At 41.0% G+C, this 25,570-nt stretch overlaps 2 protein-coding genes across 6 annotated transcripts in view; both read right to left on the bottom strand.

Moving 5' to 3' along the window:
* The window catches only part of LOC112068654 (kinesin light chain 1), a 34,216-nt gene extending 16,817 nt beyond the window's left edge, over positions 1 to 17,399 (bottom strand). The window contains exons 1-7 of one of the 2 annotated variants that reach the window (XM_024135851.2): positions 17,074 to 17,399; positions 7,451 to 7,725; positions 6,413 to 6,643; positions 5,024 to 5,102; positions 4,442 to 4,670; positions 4,114 to 4,201; positions 3,431 to 3,532 (exon numbers count right to left, since the gene is read on the bottom strand). In XM_024135851.2, the coding sequence (XP_023991619.2) occupies positions 3,431 to 3,532; positions 4,114 to 4,201; positions 4,442 to 4,670; positions 5,024 to 5,102; positions 6,413 to 6,643; positions 7,451 to 7,699 (978 nt within the window). In that variant the 5' untranslated portion in view covers positions 7,700 to 7,725; positions 17,074 to 17,399. The remainder of the gene's footprint in view (positions 1 to 3,430; positions 3,533 to 4,113; positions 4,202 to 4,441; positions 4,671 to 5,023; positions 5,103 to 6,412; positions 6,644 to 7,450; positions 7,726 to 17,073) is intronic. The other variant, XM_070438265.1, reaches the window with a different exon arrangement.
* Positions 17,400 to 18,365: 966 nt separating this feature from the next.
* LOC112068653 (phosphofurin acidic cluster sorting protein 2) overlaps positions 18,366 to 25,570 on the bottom strand; it is a 96,290-nt gene continuing 89,085 nt past the window's right edge. For all 4 annotated transcript variants that reach the window (XM_024135847.2, XM_024135849.2, XM_024135848.2 and 1 more), the window contains one exon: positions 18,366 to 22,491. In XM_024135847.2, coding sequence (XP_023991615.1) covers positions 22,373 to 22,491 — 119 coding nt within the window. In that variant the 3' untranslated portion in view covers positions 18,366 to 22,372. The remainder of the gene's footprint in view (positions 22,492 to 25,570) is intronic.

Here is a 25,570-nt window from a genome sequence, read left to right as displayed (position 1 = left end):
AGTGATCGCTGAGATACTGATGGAAAACAGCAGAGGTGTATTTGGAGAGCAAGTTGGTCAGGATAATATCTATGAGGGTGCCCATGTTAACAGATTTAGGGTTGTACCTGGTGGGTTCCTTGATAGTTTGTGTGAGATTGAAGGCATCTAGCTTAGATTGTAGGACGGCCGGGGTGTTAAGCATGTTCAGAGGAGACTGCGTGAATCAGGCCTTCATGGTCGAATTGCTGCAAAGAAACTACTACTAAAGGACAACAATAAGAAGAGACTTGCTTGGGCCAAAAAACAAAAGCAATGGACATTAGACCGGTGGAAATCTGTCCTTTGGTCTGTTAAGTCCAAATGTGAGATTTTTGGTTCCAACCTCCGTGTCTTTGTGAGATGCAGAGTAGGTAAACGGATGATCGGCGCATGTGTGGTTCCCACCGTGAAGCATGGAGGAGGTGTGATGATGTTTTGCTGATGACACTGTCTGTGATTTATTTAGAATTCAAGGCACACTTAACCAGCATGGCTACCACAGCATTCTGCAGCGATACGCCATCCCATCTGGTTTAATGCTTCTATCATTTGTTTTTCAACCGGACTATGATCCTAAACACACCTCCAGGCTGTGTAAGGTTATTTGACCAAGGAGAGTGATGAGTCTGCATCAGATGACCTGGCCTCCACAATCACCCCACCCGACCGCAACCCAATTAGATGGTTTGGGATGAGTTGGACCGCAGAGTGAGGGAAAAACAGCCAACAAGTGCTCAGCATGTGTGGGAATTCCTTCAAGGCTGTTGAAAAAGCAATCCTCATGAAGCTGGTTGAGAAACTGTCAAAGTTCTTGAAATGTTCCAGTTGACTGACCTTCATGTCTTAAAGTAATGGACTGTCGTTTCTCTATGCTTATTTGAGCTGTTCTTGCCATAATATGGACTTGGCCTTTTACCAAATAGGGCTATATTCTGTATACCACCCCTACTTTGTCACAACGGATTGGCCAAACACATTAAGGAAAGAAATTCCACAAATTAACAAGACACACCTGTTAAAACCTTCTCAATAGGGGGTGCTGTTTACACTTTGAAGATTTTTCGTTCCCAGATTAAACTGCCTCGTACTCAATTCTTGCTCGTACAATATGCATAATATTATTACTATTGGATAGAAACACTCTCTAGTTTTCTAAAACCGTTTGAATTATTTCTCTGAGTGAAACAGAACTCATTCTGCAGCTCACTTCCTGTCAAGAAGTGAGATTTCTGAAATTGAGGTCTCTGTTCCAGGGTCGGTTATAAAATTCCCTTATAAGCTATGGGCTACATGCACTGCATACGCCTTCCCCTAGATGTCAGGAAGCGGTGAAACTTTGAATGGAGCGGATAGCACCATCTGGGGGAGTATAAAACCTCTTGGAACGAAGTACCGACCTTTCGACGAGGCGCCTGACGCAGGAGGGAAACCGGCATGGCGTCTTCAAAAGCTTTCGGTTTAGCAGTTCTATATCTCCGGCTCTGATTTAATTTGTTTTTTGTCTTAAACTTCATAAGGTAGTTAATTTAAACCGACTTATAGCAGTTTATAGCAGTTTATTTGCGATTTTCTGGAGTTTCTTTGTCAGGCGTTATCACGAGTTGGGCACCTCTCCGGTACATCGGCGTTAGCAGCTAATTTCTACAGGAGTAGAGGACATATTTCAACCAAAAGACGATTGTTCTGGACAAAGGACCACTTGCCCAAGATTCTGATGGAAGATCATCCAAAAGTAAGAGCTATTTATGATGTTAATTCGTATATCTGTGGAAAGATGAAAATTATTAGTTCGCCATTGATTTAGGCATGCTGTAACGCACGCTGAATGTCGAGTAACGTTAATTTAAAAAATCTAACACAGCGGTTGCATTAAGAACTAATGTGTCTTTCATTTGCTGTCCAACCTGTATTTTTTTGTCAAGTTTACGATTAGTTATCGATTAGATTAGGTCCTCTCCAAGATGGCGCAGGCCAGATTGCCTGAAATGTTGCTACTAATCACATTGTATAACCACGATTTGTGCTGCTAAATATGCAAATTTTCGAACAAAACCTATATGCATTTGTTAATATGATGTTACAGGACTGTCATCTGATGAAGTATATCAAGGTTAGTCAAAAATTAATATCTTTTGCTGGATTGTTACGATCGCTAACCTTTGCTACTGGTAAACGGCTTGTGTTTCCGGCTATTGTGGTAAGCTAATATAATGCTAAAATTGTGTTTTCGCTGTAAAACACTTAAAAAATCTGAAATATTGCTGGATTCACAAGATGTTGGTCTTTCATTTGCTGTACGCTGTGTATTTCAGAAATGTTTTATGATGAGTATTTCGGTATTTGACGTTGGTCTCTGTAATTATTCTGGCTGCTTGGCACTATTTCAGATTGCAGCTGCAATGTAAACTGTGATTTATACCTGAAATATGCACATTTTTCTAAAAAAAACATATGCTTTACAATAAATATGTTATCAGACTGTCATCTGATGAAGTTGTTTCTTGGTTAGTGCTATATATATCTTTATTTGGTCGAAATTGTGATAGCTACCTATGCAGGAAAAAAATGGTGGGAAAACAAAGTTGTGTCTTTTGCTATCGTGGTTAGCTAATAGATTTACATATTGTGTCTTCCCTGTAAAACAATTTAAAAATCAGAAATGATGGCTGGATTCACAAGATGTGTATCTTTCATCTGGTGTCTTGGACTTGTGATTTAATATATTTAGATGCTAGTATTTACTTGTGACGCTATGCTAGGCTATGCTAGTCAGCTTTTTTACTGTGGGGGGTGCTCCCGGATCCGGGATTGGGACCAATTAGAAGTTAATTGAAATGCATTCCAGGTGAATACCTCATGAAGCTGGTTGAGAGAATGCCAAGAGTGTGCAAAGCTGTCATCAAGGCAAAGGGTGGCTACTTTGAACAATTTCAAATATATTTTGATTTGTTTAACACTTTTTTGGTTATTACATGATTCCTTATGTGTTATTTCATAGTTTTGARGTCTTCACCATTCTACAATGTAGAAAATAGTACAAATAAAAACATCCTTGAATGTGTAGGTGTGTCAGAACTTTTGACTGGTACTGTATATATAAAACATTAATATTTTATGTCTGCCATGAAACCATTAGAAGTGTTTTGGGACAGAGTGACGGCATTTAAAAAAAACATTTTTTTTTTAACAAACCCCTGCCATCATCAAAGCTATAAAAAATGTATTGTCATGTAATATGACCTCAATGTCTCGCCATGTTATACATCATAATAATGAGCTGGTGATGAACTTTTGCAATTAAAAGTATATTAATTAGTAATATTGCTAATTGAATGTAGCACAGTACAAATTAACTGACATTGTATCATTTTACCAAGTACGCACTGGATATGTACTGCACTAGACCTACCTTCTCTCTGATCTCCAGAGCCCTCTTGCAAAGGGGCTCAGCTTCCTTGTACTTCCCCCTCTTGCCATACAACACTGCCAGATTGTTCAGTGTCGCAGCCACCTGAGAAACAGAGAAGGATTAGTGAGCAGCTTTCATCATGTTATGCAGCTGCTCTGTGCCTGCAATGCGGTGAGTCAAACAAGGGAYCCTGTACAGTTTAAATGCTCCCAAAAGTACAACTACAAATGTGTCGTCTTATAAACCTCTAACACCACTACATATTGACATTAATATAAATTGACAATAGTTGTACAATTTGTGATAACGGACATTTCAACTTTAGGAGCATTTACATTACAGTGAGCGAGCACCTTTTGCATTCCTATTATGCCCATGTACTATCCAGGAGCCTGTGATGTGGATGCGTACGAATGGATATTAACTAACTTCTCTCTGCCTAGATGCCTGCCCAAGTGCTGACAACCAGATTTGCCATTAGGAACGTMCTAAATAGTACATTCCTGTATTCTATTAATGGCCAACATGCTTGAGGCTTTTCCAGCCCTTGGAGCCGCTGACGGCAGTTTCAACCTGACCTTCTCCTTACGAATCCTAACATAAAAACACCAGCAGAAAAGTCCCCTTTGTCTAGTAAAAAAAAAATGAAAAAAGAGATTGCTCCATCTGGTAGACTAACTCACCGCAGGGTGGTCTTTCCCAAGGGTTTTCTCCCGGATAGACAGTGCATCATTGAGCAGGTGAGCCGCCTCCTTGTATTTGTTCTGGTCCCTGAAAAAAAGAAYAATACATAGTAGTCTAAAAGAAAAAGACCCTGAATAAACTCGGTACAGAAGGGAGAAGCAGRGTGTAGATAWGTGGTATTGATGGTGAAAAAGTGTGGTTATATAGGTGTTACAGTATAATGATAAAGCATAGCAGCACATACGTGTGATAACCGTTTTCCTGCTGGAGCCGTGTTAATATGGTGGCTACAACAAAAAGACCAACGTAAAACACACACACACACACCTGTAGACCAGGGCCAGGATGTTGAGCATGGTGGCCACGTCAGGGTGGTCGTGTCCGGATGTCTTCTCCAGGTCCTCCAGAGCCTGTTTGCAGAGGGGCACGGCCACCTCGTAGCGGCCCTGGGAGGCGTACTGGATCACCAGGTTGTGTAGGGTCCTCAGGCGGGCAGGGATCTCATAGCCACCCTGCTGGGCTGCGGCCACCGCTGCACTGTTATGCTGGTGRGGCACTGAAGGAGAGATGCGSTTTGTTCACAGGTAGAAGTTTRGGGCAGTTGCTGCAGAGTTTTARGTRCATATAATATGGATTTAAAATTCTATKTTTTGTATACAATCCATAGAATACATAAATATTTGAAGATCAGTAAAATGCCAGTTCTGTGCTGATAAAATTATCAGATGAGGGTCCTCAGCTCWATATTAGAGCWACTCAAGTTCAAATATGGGACCTTAAATAAAACATTTAAAAACAGGTTGTTTGACGTTATACGCCAAAGCAATGAACATTCAACTAAAATAAATAATCTATACTAATCCGATACAGGATGATGACGCAGGATATGGTTGTAGGTAGACGGCTTACTTCCTTGACTGTTGTCCTCTTCATCATTGGGGAAGAGGTCGTCCAGTGTATCTTTAGGAGGCTCRCCATCTTTCTCCTCCTGGAAAAAAAACTATTTGTCACTTATTGGTTTAAGGAGTGGAATTCTAATTCTATACTCAGTGACAGTTACATTTGCCAAGACCCACACCACAGTTTCAAAGAGCTGTGCAGCACTTTTGACTAGAAATTAAAGTTACATTGTGCCTTTCAATTCGATGGAAACTTCTTGTGGCCATCTGGGATTTAGAGTTAATGTTTGAGAGACAACATATGAAAATCCATGCCGCAGGGTGCTCAAGGAGACTCATGTACCTCATCACGGTTCCCTTCAGGCTGAACTAGAAATACCTCACCCCTCACATCTTCCACATTCATACCCCTTGTCCTTGCATTCTCAAAAATATACTACAATTAGAAATATGCAACAGCTGACATCATTTGAACGGTTCTAAATTCCAAGACTACATTTGGTACATATTAACAAAAGCTCGTCAAAATATTAATGACTAAATTAATTGCCTTAGCAGCCAAACGATAGAGGACTTCTGTCCACCATAAACTTTAAACAGTTCATAATGGTTGGTGCGTCATTGTAAATTAGAATTTGTTRTTAACRGACWTGCCWAGTTAAATATAGMGCAAATAAAAATMTAAGTAAATAAGACCAATTCATTCACCTTGGCAGCCTGCATTGCTCAGAGGGAAGAATAAAGAAGATTACAAGAGGAGTGAAATGMCTCTTTTATGACAGAATATGGAGCTTGTCAGTCAGGCCTGGGCAACTCCAGTCSTCGGGGGCCTGATTTGTGTCACACTTTTGCCRCAGCTAACACACCGGACTCCAATAATCAACTAATCATGATCTTCAGTTAAAAATGAAATTAGTTTAAAAMCAGGTGTGTTTGCTAGGGATGGGGGTTAAAGTGTGACCAATCAGGCCTTCGAGGACTGGAATTGCCCAGGCGTTAACTAGGCTTTACAAAAGAGGTGCTCTCAGCTTTCATTTCATCTTGTAGGGAGAAATCCCTAGCCATCAATCCGCTCTAAAAAATTATCTTGCACATTAATGGAGAGATCAAAACCCTGGTTGAGAATAGAGAATGTAGACTATAGGCAGAAGAAAAGAGGTCAAGTTTTATCGATAGGTCACAGTTGCAACCCGCCAGAAGGGGCTTCATCAGCTGAGGCTTATGCAAAGCCTGATTACTTGCATGATGATTACAGCTCTATGATCAGGGAGTGTGTGTGTATATATTACCTCAGAGAAGGAAATGTTCATCATAATTCATGAACTGATTCGCGAGCAGTGCGTTTGTGCAAGCAATTGTGTTGTGCATTTAAGTGTGGGTGTGTGAGTGCATAACTCACAGTAGGGGACACATCCTCGTCGTACTTCTTGAGCTGGTTCATGAACTCCAGGTGCTTCTTCTCCTCCTCTAGCTGGGCCACACTCTGCTCGCTCTTCTGCAGCTTTTGCTGGGTGCCCGCCAGCTCGTCTCGCAGCCACTGGTTCTCTTGGCACAGCCGACGTACCTGGGCACGCAGCTTCTGCTTCTCCGACTCCACAGCGTTCAGGTGGGCAGACAGGGCCATCATCACCTGACAGAGAAAGGTGCATACATGCAGAGGGATCAATTAATTATGCATCATTGTATGCGATTCAGCCCGAGGACCATGCCTCAGGACTACCTGGCCCGACGACTCCTGGCTGTACCCGTCCCCAGTCCACCTGGTCGTGCTGCTGCTCTGCCTGCGGCAATGGAACCCTGACCTGTTTTCACAAGTTTTAKTACCTTGCCCCAGACCTCCTCTCTTTCGCTCTCTCCAGAACCTGCCCTCTCAACCTCGGAATGCTTGGCTATAACTAGGTTTCTTCTTKGGTTCCTGGCTTTCGAGGGAYTTTTTCTAGCCACCGTACTTCTACATCTGCATTGCTTGTTCTTTCAGGTGTTAGGCTGGGTTTCTGTATAAGCACTTTGTGACATCTTTAAAACACATTTGATTGATTGAAATACGATTGATTGATAAAGGTAACAATTTGTGGCAGCTGGCAACAAGCCAGAGAAAGACTAGTCAACTTCAAAACATGAAACTGCCGCATGCAACATTAATTCCAGTTAATGTTTACTTTATTTAATTAGGCAAGTCAGATAAGAACAAGTTCTTATTTACAATAACCAAAAAGCTTCCCGCGGGGACGGGGGCTGGGATTTCACATTTTTTAAATAATAATATAGGACAAAACACACATCACGACAAGAGACACCACACCACTACATAAAGAGACCTAAGACAACTCATGGGGATCCACCCCAAGAACGGATTGATTAACAGTGCTATAACCACCCCAAGACTCTCCCGTATGGCTTACTCTATCCATATCACCCAGGGACCGTCAACCCTTACCTGCGCCTCGCCCAGCCCCAGCTCGATCATCTCCACTGACTTGCGCAGCAGGCTGGACTTCTCGTGCACCAAGTTGGCCTCCTCGTCCTTCTTCAGGCAGCGGATGGTCTCCAGCAGGCTGTGCAAGATTGAGTTGTGCTCGCTCTTCAGCGCCTCCAGGCCCTGGATCACCAGCTTGGTGCTGGAGATGATCTCCTCCTGGGACAGCTTCTCCATACGGTCCTCCCTGGGGTACACCATTATTGACATTGCCTGGTGGACCTAGGACTTAGAGGCTGGTGGAGGGAGAGAAGTGGAAGAAAAGGAAGGTGGACGTTAGGTCACTCTTGGGGCAGTGGTTCCTTTTAATGCAATGACCTCACTTTTGGGGATTTTCTTTGGACCCATCAGAATAAAATAGCAGACTTCACGAGATTCCAACATTGAGACTTCCACTGTCATTATCAGCAGAAAAAAAGGTTGCTCCGTTTACAATCCATGATACATGTCTTTAATTAAACTGGATAGAGATGTACGAGAAAATGGAAGCCTTGGGATAAAAAAAATGACAGGGTAGGAGTCCAATCTAGCCCACACTCTCCACACTCCCTGCAAATCGACAAAGCCAGAGTAATAAAACACTTGGCTCCCTCTGCCTTCACAGGACAGTCACATGATTAGGCTTGGCGTGGGCATAGCAGCAGAAAATTAGGCTAACCCCCGAGTAGTTAGCCCTGAGTTCACCATCAAAGCGCTTGTAGATAAATAGGAGTAAACTGTTGTAGCCGACTTAATGTGTATTTCCGTTGTGGAATAATTCCGCTCTAGTCACTCGTATTGGTATTCTTATTCCAAAACATAAAACAGGCAGATAGAGTTAGAGATTGTGGTGATTTTGGCATTTAAATACCCCATTAAAAAGGTCTGTTCAGAGCCATGGAAACAGACTGACAGAAATAGAGCACCAAGAGCCAATCATAAAATGAGAACTAGTCCTGCAACTGTGCCTACGTATCATTTCACCTGGATGCACACTTGCACAAGATACACACACACACGCAGCTTGCCAGAGTAGTACAGTATGCTACTAGCTTGTATGACATTCCTTTCATATTGAAAACACACATGGCATTCTTTTCAGCAAGCCTTCTAAAAAAATAGGTTGACTATAYAGCCAAAACCTATAGATTCAGAAGAATACAGAATTGCTTTCATGGGATTCGGCTGAATGTAACCTGGAAACAAAACTAAAAGGATATCTAGACTCTAGATGTGCTGTAGACTACACTGAACACAGGGTAAACAACTAGTGCAAATGGTAGCACATAGGCTTGTCACCAATGTTGATTCTAGGCATGACGGATTACAGAGGTCCAATTTCAAAGAGTCATGGCGCTTTTACAGGAGCATGAGTCATACTTCATGAAAGCGGCTACGAAGTCCCAATTAGACTTCTCAAAGGACATCTGTAGGGAATTCCAAGTCAGATTAACCCCGAGGCACAGTCAACAGCGTTATTGCCCAGGGGGGGTTCCCTTTGGAGGACGCCGTGTTCCAAGAAAAAAAAAAAACATGATTCTTTGAGCAAGCATAGACAAAGGAAAGACTATTTCAATACAATAACTCAGTTAGTCCATACGTTCAAAAGGTAATGAGATCTGGTATCAAAAACACTATAGATTTACTTTCATGGTAAAGCAAAGTAGTACAGCAATAATGCCCCACATGTGAGCCTAGCATACAGCAGTGATCGTCTTCACAGGGTCAAGTACCGTTAAGCTACAGTTGGTTAAGATGTAGGCTAGTAGATAGTCATTTTTTCTAATTATTCATCACAGTATGTTAGTTAGCTGTGGGCAAAAAGGAAGCTTGAAATGAGTGCTCTTAATTATTTACACAAAGTCCCACACACAGAAGAAGCAGAAAAAGGCACAAAGCAGAAAAAAATCATGATGTTAGCTCACATGAATAAGAGATATTGGGTTCCCTCAACAGAAAACAATAGCCAGTGTTGTAGTCATTTTCAGCCAGTCAATTTAGGGAATTTAGGGAAATTAATTGAAATTCAACAAATTAATTAACAATTGCTCATAATTCTTTACTATGGAGTTTTCAATTAATGAATTTAAATGAAGTTCCTTAATTGACATGGCACTGACCCCAATCCAGCTTCGAGCAAATATGACGATGGGCTCATAAACTGATTTAAAATGGTGACCAGAGCACACTACCATTTAAAGGAGAAGGAAGCTGAAATATAAAATTGCCATCCTTCTCGCTTCCTCTGCATAATAGACCACCACGCGTGACATAAAAATTTCATGAGAACAGTGTGGGTTATATAGACGCTGCCTCCATCGCCACGCCCTGTCTCGTGTCACCCCGTCTCTTCGGTAGCATAAAGCCATTCCTCTCCAATCCCATCACGTCCAGATGGAATTATAGGGCCCATTGGAGAGCTATATTTTTGGTGTTGATGGCTATGGGAGTGCTTTATCACCTCCTGCCTCTGGTCTCTGCCGGTTACTAGTGGATAGGAGAGATTGCAGACTGATGTTTCGGATTTAGAGACACGTGGGAAGGAGGCACAAGGTGGCTTTGGTTGGGGAGATGAGATGTAGGGACAGCTGGAAACCTACTGGGGAAGTTAATTTAAAAAAGAATACAACTTCAAAATACCTAAAATAGCTTGGCATACACTGTCATCATAAAATCAAAAAAGCCTTCTTTGCAAAGTGGTGAAATATTGATGTAGCCTACTGTTTACATTTTGATCTTCCATAAACATGAGTATAGCAAAACAGGAAGATACTGCTGTTTATACTGATGGTGGATTGGCTAAGCAACCATCTTTTGAAGAACCTGACTTTGTGCTCTTCACTTCTTCTACTGACATTTGCAAGTACAAATTTTACAGAAAGTAACTTTAAGATTGACAGCCTTACTTGAGTCTAGAGGTCGACCAATTATGATTTTTCAACGCCGATACCGATTGGAGGACCAAAAAAAGCCGATACCGATTAATCGGCCGATTTTTTTAATGTATTTGTAATAATCACAATTACAACAATACTGAATGAACACTTATTTTAACTTAATATAATACATCAATAAAATCAATTTAGTGTCAAATAAATAATGAAACATGTTCAATTTGGTTTAAATAATGCAAAAACAAAGTGTTGGAGAAGTGGAATATGTGCCATGTAAGAAAGCTAACGTTTAGGTTCCTTGCTCAGAACATGAGAACATGTGAAAGCTGGTTTTTCCTTTTAACATGAGTCTTCAATATTCCCAGGTAAGAAGTTTTAGGTTGTCGTTATTATAGGAATTATAGGACTATTTCTCTCTATACGATGTGTATTTCATATACCTTTGACTATTGGATGTTCTTATAGGCACTTTAGTATTGCCAGTGTAACAGTATAGCTTCCATCCCGCTCCTCCCTGGGCTCAAACCAGGAACACAACAACAACAGCCACCCTCGAAGCAGCGTTACCCATGCAGAGCAAGGGAAACAACCACTCCAAGTCTCAGAGCGAGTGACGTTTGAAACGCTATTAGCGCGCACCCCGCTAACTAGCTAGCCATTTCACATCGGTTACACGAGCCTAATCTCGGGAGTTGATAGGCTTGAAGTCATAAACAGCAGAGCTGCTGGCAAAACGCACGAAAGTGCTGTTTGAATGAATGGTTACGAGCCTGCTGGTGCCTACCATCGCTCAGTCAGACTGCTCTATCAAATCATAGACTTAATTATAACATAATAACACACAGAAATACGAGCCTTAGGTCATTAATATGGTCGAATCCGGAAACTATAATCTCGAAAACAAAACGTTAATTCTTTCAGTGAAATACGGAACCGTTCCGTATTTTATCTAACGGGTGGCATCCATAAGTCTAAATATTCCTGTTACATTGCACAACCTTCAATGTTATGTCATAATTACGTAAAATTCTGGCAAATTAGTTCGCAATGAGCCAGGCGGCTCWTACTGATTTCCGAAAATACCGATTTCCGATTGTTATCAAAACTTGAAATCGGCCATTCCGATTAACTTCTCTAGGATAGGGGGCAGCATTTTCACGTTTGGATGAAAAGCATACCCAAATTCAACTGCCAGCTACTCATCCCCAGAAGATAAGATATGCATATTGTTAGTAGATTTGGATAGAAAACACTCTGAAGTTCCTAAAACTGTTTGAATCATGTCTGTGAGTATAACAGAACTTATATAGCAGGCGAAACCCCGAGGACCACCCATTCAGATTTGGATTTTTTTGAGGTCACTCTCTTTTCAATGGATTTTCATTGGGAATACAGATTTCTAATTGACCTTCTTGCAGTTCCTACCGCTTCCACTGGATGTCAACAAGCTTTAGAAATTGGTTGAGGGTTTTTCCTTTGTGTAATAATGTACGGCCATTTTGAATCAGGGTCACTTGTTGTGTCCTGTTTGTTAGGGGCGCATGACCAGAAGGCTGGCTACAGTTTGTTTTAATCCTGTATTGAACACAGATCATCCCGCCTACAATTTTATCGATTATTTACGTTAAAAAAATACCTAAAGGTGTATTACAAAAGTACTTTGAAATGTTTTGGCAAAGTTTACAGGTAACTTTTGAGATATTTTGTAGTCACGTTTCACAAGTTGGAACCGGTGTTTTTCTGTATCAAACGCGCCAAATAAATTGACATTTTGGATATATATATATCGACGGAATTAATCCAACAAAAGGACCATTTGTGATGTTTATGGGACATATTGGAGTGCCAACAACAGAAGCTCGTCAAAGGTAAGGCATGAATTATATTTGTATTTCTGCGTTTTGTGTCTCGCCTGCAGGGTTGAAATATGCTTCTCTCTTTGTTTACTATGGTGCTAACTCAGATAATAGCATCGTTTGCTTTCGCCGTAAATCCTTTTTGAAATCAGACATGTTGGCTGGATTCACAACAAGTGTAGCTTTAACTTGGTGTCTTTCATGTGTGATTTCATGAAAGTTTGATTTTTATAGTAATTTATTTGAATTTGGCGCTCTGCATTTTTACTGGCATTTGGCCAAGTGGGACGTTAGCGTCCCACATATCCCAGAGAAGTTAATCGGTCGACCTCTACTTGAGTCTTGAACAAATGCATCTGCAGCCTTCTAATGTATCCATTAACTCATTCAACAATCAATAACATAGCCTCTCACAAGTTGACTGCAAGGATCGAGATATACAAGACTGTGCAAAGTGCACATTCAATAACATAAGCTACCTAACAGTGGTGTTCGCTAAAATTACCACATGCTTACAGGCCTAGGTCACACATGCATGCCATTAAGTCTTGCTCTGGACTAGACATCATAGGCTTCGCTCAGCATTTCGTGTCTGGTTCCTCAGGGTTTCTTCCTGTGTTTATTCGTAAGACTACACTTTCCCATAACGTTTCCGCCCAACTGTGGCGGAATGGTTGATTTACTGCATGTGAACATAGGTAGGCCTATTTGTACACAATATAAAATGAAAATAATGCATTGATGCTCACAGAACTCTTCTTGCTTTGATACACTGAAGGCCTTTAGACTATAACGGACACATGCGTGGACTTGAGATCCACGCATATAACTTCACATTTCTCAGAACTCTCTTTTCGAAATCAACACTTTACAACCAGTCTGACTATGGTGAGTCATAGCAATGAATCATTGATACTGGTTCAAATACCACGCTGCCTCTTTCACAGTGAGGCAGAAGGAAAGGGAAAGAGGGATACCTACCTAGTCAGATGTACCTAGTCAACTGAAATGTCTTCTGCATTTAACCCAACCCCTCTGAATTAGAGAGGTGCGGGGGGCTGCCTTAAAGAAATAAAAATATCGGCACTCGGGGAACAGTGGGCCTTGCTCAGGGACAGAACGACAGCTTTTTTACCTTGACAGTTTGGGGATTCGATCCAGCAACCTTTCATTTGCTGGCCCAACACACCTACCTGCCAGAGCGAGGCAAAAGGAGCGAATAACTAGCACAAGTAGAGATCTGAGATAATTGTCTCTCTTCAGTCTCTTGGCTGTGTCTTCTTGTTACTCATCTCCATTACTAGAATATCAATAGAAATCCCAACCCGTCTGGTTTGAGAGCAGTAATCAGATAGTGGTATTAATAGGATGCATTTTATGAAAAAAACAAGCTTGAAATTTACAACACACTTTATCTCTCTCAAGTTAGCTACATGAGGAAATAGGCATAAGAACTCCAAATCAATATGGCCCTGAACATGTATTGATTCAACATGATGCCTAAATTCAGTCCTGAAGAACATGATTCCCTATTTGTGCAAGGCTAGTACCTTTTTTTATACATATAGGCTATTGCAGTAAATGGAGGTTTTATGATTTTACAGCATTTCTCTCTGATTCATTCATTTCCTCCTTCCTCTAATACAGGGGTGGGCAACTCCAGTCCTCGAGGGCCTGATTGGTGTCACACTTTTTCTCCATCCCTAGCAAACACAGCTGATTAATCAAATTGTATTCTATACTGAAGATCATGATGATGTGATTATTGGAATCAGCTGGGGCTGGGACAAAACTGTGACACCAATCAGGCCCTCGAGGACTGAAATTGCCCACCCCTGCTCCAATAGGTCAGACACACAAGAAATCTGACGGACGATAGGTGCTTAGCACAGTATGAGGCCGTCCCTTCTCTTGCTAGACCTGGTACTGTCGAACCTGCCGTTTCTATTTGTAGAATCGCAATGCTCGGCAGTGGCCGACTGATCCAATCAGAGAGCATGAACCTCCACGTGAAGGAGCTGACAGTGACAAGAAAAAGGAAAAACAACAGTCTTTACATCTAGCTCAGGAATTTTGTGCTTGAAGGATTTTTTTTGTGTTTTGAAGGATTTTTTTGTTAAGTTTGATATGCACTAGCTCGTTAGCTAGCCAACTGAGAAAGGCAGTCACACACTTCACATGAAACTAAATGGGGTGGTACGTGCAGCACAATGTACACAACACAAATGTATTTACTAAGCGAGCTATCTAGCAAGATGAGGAAATAATACAATTCACTATCCATTATCCCATACTGCCAGTGCCAGTTCACTTGCTAGCTTAACGGTTAGTATCACCACTTGCCAGTTGCACAGCATAGCTAGCTTCTCCACTGAATCTCAGAGGTTTACAGGCAGCGGCTTCATTCAAAACGAACCCATTGTGATTTAATTACAAAATGTTGAGCTACGCTAGTTATGGCCATCTGGCTAGTATCAAGGGCTTACTACCAATACTAGCTAGCTAACATTAGCAATCTACAGCAGGCACAAACCAAACAAACTACTGCCACCTTGTGGTCTGGAGTATTTACGTTGACAAGAGACAATGAAAAGTATTTCCCCTGAGTGTTGCGAACCATTCAACTGGAGATAAAAGCACAACCTTATTCATGCTTCAATTCCCTGCACTGGGAAAATTGTTATGAGACATAGGGAATGGAAGGAATAATAGTCAAATGGAGATGTTCTCTTCAAAGTGTAGTAGCTATTAAATGTTTCAGATATTGTCGGTTTCGTAGGCCTCTTTGTATGTACATTTGTCTGACGAAGAGGGCAAGGACCCAACATGATTTCAAAAGTCGTAGTCCAAGAGTGCACATTTTACAGCATCACGAGGGTCAATTATAGGCCTATTACTGTTTGTGCCAGCCTGCTTCAAGGTTTCACCACCAGAGCATACATTTATTTAACAGAGCACGCTGAGAGGAATCTTCATTGCACACTACTATGAAAATATTTACAGAGGAACAAAAGATTTCATACAGTACTGTATGTCTTCTGGGTGTGTGCATTTGAGCACCTGTCTGGTAAAACTGTAACTAGGGGACCAATTTCTTCCTTTTATCTCACTCTTTCAGAWCCAGTGACATATTTGACTGCTGTTATGAGCTGTCTGCAGTCCAAAGGTCACTATTTCTTCACTGGCCTTGATTTAACTTCTACACTCCAGTAAATAAAAGGCAAAGTGGACTGGACAAGCATCTCTGCTCAAATCGTTTGATGCCTGTTATTAGGAAAAACCYGCATTGTTATTTGTAGCACTGGTGCTCCCAACTTAAATTCTAGATACTTTGGAAGCACATGTTGTGTCCTAGAAACTAGTATGGAAATCTGTAAAAAAAGAAAAAAAAGAAAGCTTGATAATAATACCCATCATTGAAATTAAAGTGATTTGTGGAATATTAGGTTTCTACATTGTGTAAAAGCACTACTTTCTTATTGAGATGCATTACATTGAGAAAAAAAGCCCGGCAGGTTTGTGATGAGGACATGCAAGAGATCTGTCATTCAATGATGATCATTGATCTCCTGAAGGAGCTATCCCTTTTCCTTTCTGTGCCCCCAAAATGTGTGGATATACTGGTAAAGTTGCCAGGTTATTAGCCAACAGGTTATTAGCCAACGAGGTAACATGACTGAAGTGTAAACAAATGGTTATCGACGTTGACGAGCGAGTAGTTTTAGAACAGCCCKCGACATGGTTTATTAATGTAAAATGCGGTCAGGCCGATATACTGTAAGACCTAGTTGGGCAACAAGCAAGCTGTTTTCGCTGCAGTGATGGTGACACCATGACAAACGAATCTGCACTCCCTTGTTTTTCTAGGGCACTTAAACAGTACAGCAAAACGTTATCATTACAATAATTATCTGGGAGATTTTGTTTTCATAGTCACACAGCACTCCCAAAATAAAACTCCTGGTCCCATGAGAAGGGTGAAATTGCAGCCCCCTTCATACTTCTATTGGTCCATTTTTACGCTAGGACTCCAGTACAGGCGCGAAGCGGGGATGCTCCAGTACAGTAGGTGGCGGTAACGTTGAATGCCAATCACCAATAAACACCAAAGAAGAAGAGGCGGGGGTGACAATGTTGGCTAGTACACCGGTATATGCAAAACCGGCGATTCCAACAAGTAGATGTAGACATCACCATAGACAACTTTGGGCCATTTGGTAGGATTGTATCCCCAGTTATGGGTAAACAAACAGTGACTTAAGAATACTGCAACAGCTTTACTGTTAGTCTTAGCATGTCAGCTAACAAATTAGTGGCAGAATAAGTATCATGCAAATCTTGTTTTGAAAGCCAAGTATGTTAATAAAGATGAGGCTGCTGAAAACCTTTATTGAAACGACAAGTGTCAGCAGTCTGCTTAGGATGCCGCCAAACTGAAGTGAATTAAATGGAACAAGGAGTACCCTACGGCTATATTCTACTCGGGGGCGTGGTCACGTCAAACCACGCCTCGCCGTGTATCTAGACAATAGCATGAAGATAGCGGGGGCGTTCGTGCATCAATCAATGGGATGCACCCCTGCCCAGTCATGTGAGGGCCTAAAGAATTTATTTCAATTGACTGATTTCCTTAAATGAACTGTAACTCAGTGAAATGGTGCGTTTATTTTTTCCAGTATAAATAAAATAGGCCTTTACAAGGAATGTTATTATAGGCTACTTACTGTCTGTAGCTGTGTAACGTTAGTCAATAGGGCAAGAACAATCACACTGCCTCTGTGTTCTTTCTTATGCAGTGTTGAATTCTGTGAGCCAAGACAAAAACAGATGCTCCTATATGCATGTGGTTACATACCTAAATTGGTTATTTCCTCGTAGGACAGCCAGGAACTATAGGAGCCTTCTCGATGTACATACACACAGCTGAGCCAGCAAGAAACCTATCCCAACAGAATTCGCAGACGAGCGCGGCGATATGGTTTGGGATAAAAGCGTGGAATTTTTCACAACGACGCCATTTCATTGCGCACAACTAACAAACCCATTTGACAATACATTCTAACTAAATATCATGGTGACCGCAATGATAAATGGTGTTGCCAACGGAGCATATTTTCGTCAACCACTAAGTGAGCTCGTTTTAAATCCAAAATGTCTTCCTTGGTTATTGATCTCCCAGCATCCACAGCGAAAGTTCTGAATGACGTCGTCATGTATTGGATTTTTTTCGGGCGTGGCTGCACAGAGGCTGTGTGTGTATGGCACTGACTGACGGTATGAATAACAAATCCAAATGCATAATTTCCAAAGATACATCATTGGTCATAAAGATAAATAAATCCCCCATTTATTTTATAAATTTGAATGTACACTTGCCTTCAACTAGTCTACATAGCAAATACATAACATGTGTTGATTTGATTAATAACCTAGTTGTAAAATAAATAAATAGGCCTAACCAAAAAATATGGTAAAAAATTATAATAATTCACAACTTAATCTCAACTATCATCAGCAGACCTGTCTTTAAACAATGCCACTTTATATAATGTTTACATACCCTACATTACTCATCTCATATGTATATACTGTACTCTATACCATCTACTGCATCTTGCCTATGCCGTTCGGCCATCACTCATTCATATATTTTTATGTACATATTCTTATTCATTCCTTTACACCTGTGTGTATAAGGTAGTTGTTAGATATTACTGCATYGTCAGAACTAGAAGCACAAGCATTTCGCTACTCGCATTAACATCTGCTAACCATGTGTATGTGACAAATACATTTTGATTTTACTCTGAGCGGCACAGAGGTAGGGTGTAGGCTTCATATTTGACAACCAAAGTTGGATCGGATTTAATTAGTATGAAATTAAGCTCTGGTGTGTGGAATATCTGACATTATCAACATTAAATTGAAAGATTCATATCATGATTCAGATATGTACAATGACACTGCCATCTGCTGTTGGTAAGGAAAATACAACACCATGTAACACTCTCCAGCCTCAGATATGAGCTCATATTCTGTGTGTGTGTGTGTGTGTGTTCTGTATGCAAAGACAACTCTCAGTATGGTTAATAGCTACATGGTATTATGACAACATGAGTATCTTTCCCACTAATAAAACAACGCAAATTCTCTCAACACTCCTTTAATAGCCTGTTTTTCACTTACAACACTTCAAAACCCAATTTCCAAACAGAATTTCTTTACAAAAGAGCTCAACTCTTTCTTAAAAAGGGTTAGAATAATAAAATGGCCATACAAAAACTTAATAAAGAGTAAGATGTAAATAAAACAAAAGATATTTCAATAAACAAAAACTGATATGAAACATGACATCATAAAAACAAGAGATTTTACCTTGTATTCTTTTAGTGGTTCATTTAAAAAAGAAAGYAAACTGTCTGTCACATCATTTAAAATAATGTTTGTGCAAAAACATATGCAAACTTTAACTATACTTAAAAGAGCTGTAAAGCTCAATGTTGGAGTTATTAGACATCCCAGTTTTTCCTAGGTATTACTTGGTGCCGCTTGACTTCCCAAAAGTAGTGCTATAATATAAATATGTATTATGAAGTAGTGGAACATATTTAAGTATCAGTTATGGATACATACATACACTACATGACCAAAAGTATGTGGACACCTGGTCATCGAACATCTCATTCCAAAATCATGGGCATGAATATGCAGTTGACCAGGGCAGCTCTAGCTGGGCAGAAATTTGACAAAATGACTTGTTGGAAAGGTAGCATCCTATGACAGTGCCACGTTGAAAGTCACTGAGCTCTTCAGTAAGGCCATTCTACTGCCAATGTTTGACTATGGAGATTACTCGGCTCTGCTTGATTTTATACACCTGTCAGCAATGGGTGTGGCTGAAATAGCCGAATCCACTAATTTGAAGGGGTGTCCACATACAAATATACACTATATATATAAAAGTATCATGAAATAGTGGAACATTGTACAGTCAAATGAGTGGGATTGACCGAAGAGTTTTCCTCTTTCCGAGGCAAAACATGAGACACCTTGACGGTCAGCAATGCATGAGGATAAAATATACTGTAACATACACTGTTGTTAAAATCAGCTACCACTGAAGATGAACAAAAAATACATCAAATGTAATACCATAGATGTAGTATCTAATCGCAAGTGAAGCCATAGTTTTCAAAGGGTTGAAATTGACAAATGGGGTTACACAGTATCCCTTATCAGCGCATGCACACACAAACACACACACTTAAGTCTCCAAAACACACTTTCATCCAAATGAAATGCATTTTCGTGTCAAGTCACATTAGACAACACGAACATACTAGGTCAAAAGACGGAGGCGAAATAARTAAGGAAGGAATCTGATGTTTTGACTTCCAAGTTCCTTCCGGTGTCCTGCATAGCCTCGACTGACGAGGCACAGGGCGTTATTTCCCTCATAGGTCTACGAGAAAACACACCTCATGAAAAAAAACATCAACACACAATACAGAAACATTGCTGACATGAAAACGGTCCCTCACAATGCACCCAGGGTCAATCCTGGCAATTCCCTAAAAACCAATGAAGCCTGTGGCCCTTTTTGACTCAACGCTATGAGTGGGTCTATCTTTAAAGAGAGTATAAAAACAGAGAACAGTCGACAGCAATTTGTTCATCGTTGAATACCGGCACGCTAGTTTCGTAAAGGAATTGCTGTCTTTCAGAATGGATGAAGTTAGAAAAAAGAACCACTTCAAAGTCACCGGTAAATAGTTTTAAGAACCGAGCAACGCACCGGGGAATTCTTATACCCTTTTCACACTACTGTTCCAAGCCAAACTGTACTGTGTGTTTAACGGCATTTTCTATTCACCTGGTCATTTTGAACACAGTTCCAGCAACTATAATGGATGCTTAACCAGGCCAGTGCAGTACAGCTTGGATCAACTCAGTAGTAGTGTGAGAAGGGTATTACTGAAAACTGCACTGCTGAGCCCTTTGCAGAGACAGTAGGCTAATCAGGTGTGTTCGAGCAGGGCACTGGGAACAAGACATTTGTTTCCTTCTTTCCTTGTCCTCCCCCTCTCTCTCTCACTCTTCTCTCTCCTATTCACGTTTGTGTCCAGAAATTCTTGCATGCACTTACGGCCCTCTTCACAAATTCACAAGTGAAGTCCCTGCATTGAACTCGTCTGAGGATACATCCCACTCTCTGATGAACGCCTCTCGTTATACAGTGCCAAGTTTCTTGGTTACGGATTGTCCCTATTCTGTTTCCGTAAAATGCGCTTCTAAATCAAAAAGGCAAGTGTACTAGTTGAAAGTAGTGTATCAAAAACTTAAGTCACTTTTCTCAATAAAAAAAAGAGAACGAAATACATCTCTCCATAGCAAGAGGGGTTCCTCTGCAAATTTCACAGCAATTCCTCTCTTAGCATCCCACCCTTTCCCTTAAAAATCAGTAACACACACTGCCTCCCGGCACACACTGCGAACACACTCCAATGCACCCCTTCAATCCTCTTGCATTATATACAGGACATTTACCAATATAGGATTTCACAGAAATAATAATATAGTAACAAAACAAAGTGCCAACAAAGCTGCCATTACCGGTGGCCATTATAAGTGTCTAACCACAATATACATTATTATACTTAAAAGGCAGCATACATTTTTTCCCTTCTTTTTTTTGCTGGTGTATATAACAGTAACATTTGACGTTGACAACAACATCCATTTTATYCTGGGAACACAGGTTTGTAATAGGACAGTTTCCACAGGAAAAGGACTAGGGGGTTTGTTTACGTTTTTTGCTTAGTCAGAGCAGCCTCGGCTGGGTTCCAATCTGGTGGATTACTCCCAGCTTTCCCCACTACCTTCTGTAACTTGGAGAGCCCATGGAGAGTTGGATTCATTTCAAACTTAGACTTAGAAATCTATTTCTAATCATTGAATTTTGAAACATTGGGAACCAGCATATAAGGAKCTATAATCTTCACTTGATGGAGCTATTACCATATTTATAGTCTCAATATCTAGTAAATACAAATATCAAAGAACAGAAAGGAGGGGAGTGATTTTTCAGAATGGAATCCAGCTACTCTCTCTCTATGGGAGATAAGGGCTGTTCTGGGGTCAGGGTTTAGAGAGAAGGGAGTAGCTGCAGCCCAATATGTCSACCGGAGTATGGGCGAGTGGGTGTGTCGAAAGGAAAGTAGTGGGCGTGTCGAAAGCGCTCTGCTATAGGTTAGACCACTGGTTCTCAATCCTGGTCCTGGGGACCCAAAGGGGTGCACATTTAGATTTTTGCTCTAGCACTACAAACCTGATTCAAATCATCAAAGCCTCACGAGTTGATCATTTGAATCAGCTGTGTAGTGCTAGGGAAAAAACTAAAATGTGCAGCCCTTTGGGTCCCCAGAACCAGGATTGAGAACCAGTGGGTTAGACAATTTCTTTTTGTTCCGGTTCTTACCACACAACTATCGTACTGAGAGAGTTTGGACTTGAGTTTGATTRGTATTTCGCTGTTAGTTTTACACAAATAATTGTACCTTTTAAGTTGTAAAACTGACAATTGTTAATTTTTTTTATTAAAAGTACTGATGATGGGTGTACTATTGCCTGTATGCGTATGCTCACTGTGACTGTCACCCTGATATTGGCTACTAAATAGCTACTTCTCACGCCGGGACAGTGGTGCTTGGCAAAGCGGGAGCAAGGACACTGTGTCCAGGTGTTGTTGCCCTTCATGCCCTGCCCATTGAGTAGACTGTATGTATGTATCAAATGTGAAATCTCAATGGTTATCAATATTAGTTATTTCTTGTGTAGGCTTCTATCCTATTGGAAACAAAATCAGGGGAGAGAAAAAAAATTGCCATTTTAGCTACCGCTGGCGACAACGTGACACAGTTGCCCAGTGGGAAGCACCTCCGGTCAGCAGACACCCGATACAAAACTGCTGCAGTGGTCGGTGGCTTATTGACTCGTATCAGCCATGCAAAACGGTCTTGAGTGGCAACAAATCTGCCCAATTAGCTGATTAGCTTTCCATACACCCACTCCTTTCGACACACCCGCTTGCKCATACTCCGGTCGCCATATTGGGCTGCAGCTACCCATACTTGGGTTTAGGTGGCAGTGATATGTCACATGGCAGGCTTGGTGTAGCCGAAGATGCCAACAGGGAAGTGCTTGACGTGAGTGGGCCACTGGGCGGCCAGCTGGAAAAACTTGACGTCATTCCACTCCACACCGTCAATGGACACTATAGAGAGAGAGAGAGAGGAGAGAGATGCAAAAGTGTTCATTTTCAACCACTTGGTGGCAATATTGCACATCTTAAAGACTCAAATTGAATTGAGGCTATTCAGGGTATTCACATGAACCTATGTGTGTGTATGTCTTCAGCACATACTCTACAGTATGTGTATAAACAGAATGAGTATGTAGTGTACATGTATTATTGAACATGTGGGTGCGTGCTTGCGTTGAAGGGATGCAGAGTGGGATGTGTGGGGAGGGCTGTGGCGGTCGTGACATTTCGTCAGCCGTTTATTGTCGAATTACTGTCGGTCTCGCGGTAATTTGCCGTTAATTAACATAAACACGTTCAGCCTCCACGCATACACGCTGCTGATGTGCACCTTTGGAACATCTACATTTAATAGACACACCATCACAATGAATCCATTATTTATTTTAGGCAGGTCTAAGGAAACATTATTATACAAAGAAAATGTATTTCAGAAGAAGAGAATATATGTCATCTGGCTATGCTCCACGCCATAGGCTGTAGGCTAGTTCGTTTAGCAGACAAGATATGCTTATAAGTCCCGTGACATTATTTTACATTATGATTTTATAATAAGAAGAATATAATTTGAATATAGCTGAATAAAATAGAAAGGATATTTGTCCTATTCCGGTGCGAGTGCACATATGAAGGCTTTGTTGAGTGTAAAAGTGATCATTTGAAACCGGTCCTATACGCTAGATTTAGAGTTATTTGATAACTTAAGTTGTGAATGATACAAACCTTAGAATGTCTCAGAAATCCAAACATATACACTCCTTCGTTGCCCGGGCGGTGTGGGCGGTGTGTTTGGGATCATTGTCATGCTGAAAGACCCAGCCACGTTTCATCTTCAATGCCCTTGCTGATGGAAGGAGGTTTTCACTCAAAATCTCACGATACATGGCCCCATTCATTCTTTCCTTTACACGGATCAGTCGTCCTGGTCCCTTTGCAGAAAAACAGCCCCAAAGCATGATGTTTCCACCCCCATGCTCCACAGTAGGTATGGTGTTCTTTGGATGCAACTCAGCATTCTTTGTCCTCCAAACACGACGAGTTGAGTTTTTACCAAAAAGTTCTATTTTGGTTTCATCTGACCATATGACATTCTCCCAATCTTCTTCTGGATCATCCAAATGCTCTCTAGCAAACTTCAGACGGGCCTGGACATGTACTGGGTCTGTCTCTTATACACATCTAGATGTGTATAAGAGACAGGTTCTGGGAGTTTTGCTAACCGTTCTTGTGATCATTTTGACCCCACGGGGTGAGATCTTGCGTGGAGCCCCAGATCGAGGGAGATTATCAGTGGTCTTGTATGTCTTCCATTTCCTAATAATTGCTCCCACAGTTGATTTCTTCAAACCAAGCTGCTTACCTATTGCAGATTCAGTCTTCCCAGCCTGGTGCAGGTCTACAATTTTGTTTCTGGTGTCCTTTGACAGCTCTTTGGTCTTGGCCATAGTGGAGTTGAGTGTGACTGTTTGAGGTTGTGGACAGGTGTCTTTTATACTGATAACAAGTTCAAACAGGTGCCATTAATACAGGTAACGAGTGGAGGACAGAGGAGCCTCTTAAAYAAGAAGTTACAGGTCTGTGAGAGCCAGAAATCTTGCTTGTTTGTAGGTGACCAAATACTTATTTTCCACCATAATTTGCTAATAAATTCATTAAAAAAATGTGATTTTCTGGATTTTTGTTCCTCATTTTGTCTGTCATAGTTGAAGTGTACCTATGATGAAATTMACAGGCCTCTCTCATCTTTTTAAGTGGGAGAACTTGCACAATTGGTCGCTGACTAAATACTTTTTTGCCCCACTGTATGGGCTGCATGATGCGACGATAGGCTATTGATGATTTGAGAAAGTCGCAAAAAAAAGCTTGCGCTCTGTTCCTTGACTCAGGCTGCACACGCTGCTCTCTCATCAAGTGCACTCGAATAGTAAATGGAGGCRGCTTTCCACGGTTCGTTTTTCAATCACGCCGGGTAGGCTATTCCGGTTTTATAGTGGAGTATGTGCTTAATATGAGCAGCTGAGAAATAAATATAGTAGCAGCTGGGATCCTCCTCTTTTTGGTGGAAACCATAGTAACGTTTTCACAACTAAACATATTTCAGTTATATTGTTGACAGCCCCTCTCTCTGCATGCTGGAGAAAGGAATGAAGGAGAGAGAGGAGGAGATGGAGAAGCATGGTGGTGAGATTCTGTGGCTAAAGGAAATGTCAGCCTATTAGTTGTGGAAATATAAAAAATGACCAGGCTAATCAAATTCGAATAAAAATTCACTATAATTGTAGGCCAACTATGTAAGCCACCCTGCACAATCAATGAACCAACAGCATCGCCTAGGCCTATACGTTCTCTCCCAGACTCATGGATAGAACGTTTGGAACGTAGCATAAGGTAAGGTAACCAGTCCATCCAGTATGCTTAATAATACAGTCCACATTCAAAGGCGATTACTAGAACTTGTTTCATTTGGGAGTATAGGCTAGAGTAGAACAATTACTTTCTATAACTTAAATCTATCTTGTTTTTTAAGTTTTTATGCCGTGCGTAATAGGCCTATTGCGGTAGGCTTTGTATTGTATAATGGCACAATCATGATTTGAATTTCAGTTTTTTTTTCAGGCTTGGACTCATATATAGGCCTATGCGTATGGGTGTTTTGAATTAATCATCACCTTAGAAAGTGCTGTCAATTTCGTTATGTTAGGCTTTGAAACAACATCCACAGCGACCATGTTTTCCACTCAGTTTCAACCTACAGTTGAACTTTCTTCAAATTGATCAATCACAGTGAGGTGAGTTTTAAAAGCATCATACTGTTTTGATGAGTGTTTGATGTGATTTTTCGATTCTATTAGCATTGCTGTGAGAGTMGTTAYAGGGACAATAGAGCGCGAGTTGGGTACTACTAACACATGTCCAGAGGAGAWTACCGTGACTCAACGGTCACGTGGAATTTGACTGCGGTCATGACTCATGACTGCAGGTGTGGCGGTAATACGGTCGGCAGTACTTGATTTGGACTGAAATAGGTGAC

Source organism: Salvelinus sp. IW2-2015, unplaced genomic scaffold, assembly GCF_002910315.2.
Source record: "Salvelinus sp. IW2-2015 unplaced genomic scaffold, ASM291031v2 Un_scaffold640, whole genome shotgun sequence".
NCBI classification, from domain to species: Eukaryota; Metazoa; Chordata; class Actinopteri; order Salmoniformes; family Salmonidae; genus Salvelinus; species Salvelinus sp. IW2-2015.
This window is presented reverse-complemented; position numbering and strand designations above follow the sequence as displayed.